Source organism: Condylura cristata, unplaced genomic scaffold (assembly GCF_000260355.1).
Source record: "Condylura cristata isolate star-nosed mole 26May11 unplaced genomic scaffold, ConCri1.0 scaffold00034, whole genome shotgun sequence".
Lineage (NCBI taxonomy): Eukaryota > Metazoa > Chordata > Mammalia > Eulipotyphla > Talpidae > Condylura > Condylura cristata.
In genome coordinates, this window is record NW_004567135.1 from 3,074,909 (window position 1) to 3,079,345 (window position 4,437).

General features: G+C 67.0%; 1 protein-coding gene across 1 annotated transcript in view; it reads left to right on the plus strand.

Moving 5' to 3' along the window:
- ANKRD52 (ankyrin repeat domain 52) overlaps positions 1-4,437 on the plus strand; it is a 19,482-nt gene that overhangs the window by 6,685 nt on the left and 8,360 nt on the right. Inside the window, exons 3-12 of the mRNA XM_012732285.1 lie at positions 25-108; positions 519-597; positions 780-850; positions 1,816-2,016; positions 2,437-2,524; positions 2,925-3,067; positions 3,344-3,556; positions 3,772-3,850; positions 4,038-4,152; positions 4,300-4,430. Coding sequence (XP_012587739.1) covers positions 25-108; positions 519-597; positions 780-850; positions 1,816-2,016; positions 2,437-2,524; positions 2,925-3,067; positions 3,344-3,556; positions 3,772-3,850; positions 4,038-4,152; positions 4,300-4,430 — 1,204 coding nt within the window. The remainder of the gene's footprint in view (positions 1-24; positions 109-518; positions 598-779; positions 851-1,815; positions 2,017-2,436; positions 2,525-2,924; positions 3,068-3,343; positions 3,557-3,771; positions 3,851-4,037; positions 4,153-4,299; positions 4,431-4,437) is intronic.

Here is a 4,437-nt window from a genome sequence, read left to right on the forward strand (position 1 = left end):
CCCGACGCCGCTTCTCCCTTGCAGCCGCCCCTGGTCCAGGCCATCTTTAGCCGCGATGTGGAGGAAGTGCGTTCGCTCCTCTCGCAGAAGGAGAACATCAACGTGCTGGTGAGCGGGGTCGCGGTGGGAGGGCCGCGGCCGCCCAGCCCCTCCCGCCCGTCGGGCGGCTCCGCGCCTCGCTGCCCCGAGGAGGCCGCGGGCTTCCCACCCCGGGATGTGTCTGCTCCACATTTGGGGATGGAGGGCAGGTCAGCCTCGACCGCGGACGCCCGGGAGCCGCGTCTCTCCCGAGCCTGGGGTGCCCGCAGCGCCCCCACGCCCCTGGCAGAAGCAGACCGCCCTCTGCCCCGACCCTCTGTCCCCCTCCCCAGGGCTTACTTTGCCCCAGGATTGAGATTTAGGGGGCAGCACAAGCTCTTATGGGAAGAGCTTGTGGGCAGAGGCTGGAAACTCCAAGACTGGGATTGGGGGCCCCCTGGGGGCCCCCCACAAGATGTTGCTCTTTTCTGCTTTCCCAGGACCAAGAAAGGCGAACCCCACTGCATGCTGCTGCCTACGTAGGCGATGTCCCCATCCTCCAGTTGCTACTGATGTCAGGTGAGTGGGGGCCTGGAAGGTGTGGCCCCTGGGGGGGCCCGGGAGGACACTCTGTCCCTGCCAGAGACACTTGGCCAGCTTGGCCCCCAAGGCTGCAGTCCACCCCGCTCCCGGCCGCCGGCCGCCGGGTCCTCCCCTGCCACCTCTCCACCTCCGCCAAAAGAGGGAACGATTCCCCACAGGTGCTAACGTCAATGCTAAGGACACACTGTGGCTGACCCCTCTTCATCGTGCTGCTGCCTCCCGAAATGAGGTAGGGGCCCCCCTGCGCTCGCCCCTCGGGAGAGGATGAGGTGGTTAGGGTGGAGGGTAAGGCTAGAGTCTCCTCTTCTGTCCCACAGCTGCTCTGCCCCCAGGTAGGGAGGAGACCCCCCACCGGCCCCTCCCTCTTGCCCCTAGACCTGGCCGGTGAGGGGGGCTGAGCCTTGCCAGCTGAAGTGACGTCAGGGGAGAGCTTAACACTGGGCTGGCAGACGGCAGGGGGCCTGCTGCCAGGCCTGAGTGACTCATCCTCCCTGGGGGGCCACCTTGGAGTCCAGTCCCCCCTGGCCACTGAGACTTCTTGTGATGGAGGAGTGGGGTGTCGTGGGTCGTGATCTGTTGCATCCCTGGCCGGGGTGCACACTTACGCCACAGCGCGGGGGCCAGACCTCGAGCATCAGCTGGGCGGGCGCCTTGGCCGTGAGGAGCCAAGAACCCAAGAACGAGGCTCTCGATTCCACGGTCACCGCCCTGACTGTAGCCAGCGGGGGAGGGACTGGGGCCGGTGGGCCGGGGCGTGTGGTGACCAGGAGGGGCAGTTTGGCCGGGTCCGGGAGAGGCATGGGTAGCTGGCCGTTTACGGGGTGATGAAGACGGGGTGGTGCCTTGGCAGGGCGGCAGCAGGGTGAGGGCACCAGGGCCAGAGCTTGCTGCTCCCTCCAGTAGTTGGGGCCTGGAGTTCTCTGCGTTTACCGCCGACTTGGTCGCGGCTGTACGTGAGGGTGAAGACTCTCGGGGTCCGGGTTGGGGAGTGGCAGCAGAGGGCTTGAGGACGAGGACAGACTCCATGTCGTCGTCAGGAAGGCAGGCAAGCGTGTGAGCTCTGACAAGCTCCAGAGAAGGGCGGCAGGCACGGGAGGCCGGGCTGTGGGAAACGAGGCGAGATGCCGAGTGCAGAGACCCGGCGGCGGCTGCTCCTGCGGCCCCGGCCTCCCTCTTCTCCCCCACTCTCCACAGAAGGTGCTGGGCCTGCTGCTGGCACACTCGGCGGACGTGAACGCCCGGGACAAGCTGTGGCAGACGCCGCTGCACGTGGCCGCTGCCAACAGGGCCACCAAGTGCGCGGAGGCCCTGGCGCCCCTGCTGAGCAGCCTCAACGTGGCCGACCGGAGCGGGCGCAGCGCCCTGCACCACGCGGTGCACAGTGGGCACCTCGAGGTGGGCGCCCCTCCCGCCTGTGCCTCCCTCCCGGGCTCCGCGTCCAGCAGCCGGGCCTGGGCCCGGGCTCCGGGCGGCTGGCCGGGATGGCCGAGACCCCGGCTGGACTTCGCGGGGGTGGCCGCGCTGAGGCCGCGCGGAGCTGTTTGTGTTCGTGTCTTTCTGAAGGGAGAGTCTGTCTGTCGGCACATTCTAGGGCACTTTCGGGCACTTTGAGCCTCCAGAGACTCCCTGCGTGTCCCTGGACCTCCAGACCTGACCCGCGCTCTGGGCCGCTTCCCCGTCCCACTCGTTCTCCAGATTTCTCTGTTCAGGGGCAGAGGCCCGAGGCTGCCTCAGCCTACCCCTAGCCTAGGCCACTTGGGCACTTGGGGGGCCCGAAGCCGGCCCTGAACAGGTGTCCTTCGTGTCCTCACTCAGACGGTGAACCTGCTCCTCAACAAGGGAGCCAGCCTGAATGTCTGTGACAAAAGGGAGCGGCAGCCTCTGCACTGGGCAGCTTTTCTAGGTGAGAAGGAATTCACGGGCAGAGTAGGAACTGGAGGGCCGCCCGTTGCTCCGTGTAGCCTCAGCACCATGTAGGCGTCCGCAGCCGCCGCAGCGCCAGTTCGGTCCCCGGCCAGGGAGGGACCCCAGGGCGCAGCCGACCCCTCCTGTCTCCCCACTGCGCCCCTCTGCAGTGTACCTGTCCTGCTCCCCACTCTGTCTGCTGAATCCTCTCACCCCCTGCACCTCTGGCCTGCACCCCAGCTCTCGTGTGCATAAAAAATAAAAATAAGCCTTTTTTTTTTAAAAAAAGTAGGAATTTGACATTGAGGAACCCCAGGCCAGGAGAGGGCTGTAGCCTTTGGCGCCTGGGCTCCAGGGCCAGAGTCCCCTGCACTCCTGAGCGCACCCTTTCCGCCCAGGGCATCTGGAGGTCCTGAAGCTGCTGGTGGCTCGGGGGGCAGACCTCGGCTGCAAGGACCGCAAGGGCTACGGGCTGCTGCACACCGCCGCCGCCAGCGGCCAGGTCGAGGTGGTGAAGTACCTGCTCCGGACGGGGGCTGAGGTAGGGTGCAGAGCGCGGGCGGGCCGGGAAGGGGCAGCCGGGCAGCCTGCCAGCCGGGCTGGAGTGGGGCCGGGGCGTGGTGGGGCTTGGGGAGGGCGGGGGACGGGATTGGAAGAGCCTGAGTAAACTCTGCTTAAGTAACGGTGCCTGCAGCATATTGGGTCAGAAAGCAGGGGGACAGCAAGTTCGTTGGAACTTGGGGTGCTCTGGGCCAACCATGCCGGTCACCACTTTGCTTAGTGGGTCACCGCCCTCCCTGTCGCCCTGGAAATGCAGATCGATGAGCCCAACGCTTTTGGAAACACAGCTTTGCACATCGCCTGCTACCTGGGCCAGGATGCCGTGGCTGTCGAGCTGGTGAACGCTGGCGCCAACGTCAACCAGCCCAACGAGAAGGGCTTCACGCCGCTGCACGTGGCTGCGGTCTCCACCAACGGCGCCCTCTGCCTGGAGCTGCTGGTCAACAACGGGGCTGACGTCAACTACCAGGTGCCCGGAGGGGAGTGGCGGCTCTGGGGACCCTGTCTCCCCTGGGGGCGTTCTCTGGGGGGTGACCCGCTGGCCTCCTGGGTTGACAAGGCCGCTGCGTCCACGAGAAGGCAGGCTGAGGTGTCCACGTGACCACCGGCTTCGAGACGTGTTCTTGGGAAGGGGACAGGGCCTTCTCCACGGTTTACGCTGGGGAAACCGCCGTGTTTCCGCAGAGCAAGGAAGGGAAGAGCCCGCTGCACATGGCTGCCATCCACGGCCGCTTCACCCGCTCGCAGATCCTCATCCAGAACGGTATGGGGCTGGGGATGCCACGTGGACGCAGCCCGGACTCCCTTTCCTTCCTCGCCCAGCCCGCGCCCACCCCGCACCCGGGCTCCGTGCGTGCAGTCCGGCAGGCCCGCGTGGGGAGCTAGGATGGCACTGGGCGTGGGAAGGGAGCTCGCGGTGACCCCGGGCTGAGTGTGCGTGCGCCCCTCAGGCAGCGAGATCGATTGTGCCGACAAGTTTGGGAATACGCCACTGCACGTGGCCGCTCGCTACGGACACGAGCTGCTCATCAGCACCCTCATGACCAACGGCGCGGACACCGCCCGGTGAGTCCGGGCCGCAGGCTGCTCACGCCAGCCAGGGGCCGCAGACGTCCCAGAGACAAGGCGGTGGCCGTGGGCCCTGCGGGGTGGCACTGGAGGGCGGGTTAGCCGGTGCCCTGGGCCCGTGGCCTGAGCCCCCCTTGTCCCCAGGCGCGGCGTCCACGACATGTTTCCCCTGCACTTAGCTGTCCTCTTCGGATTCTCTGACTGTTGCCGAAAGCTGCTTTCCTCAGGTAAGAGCGGCCGGGCGGCGCCGGGCAGGTGGCGGGCGAGGCGGGCGGGTGAGGC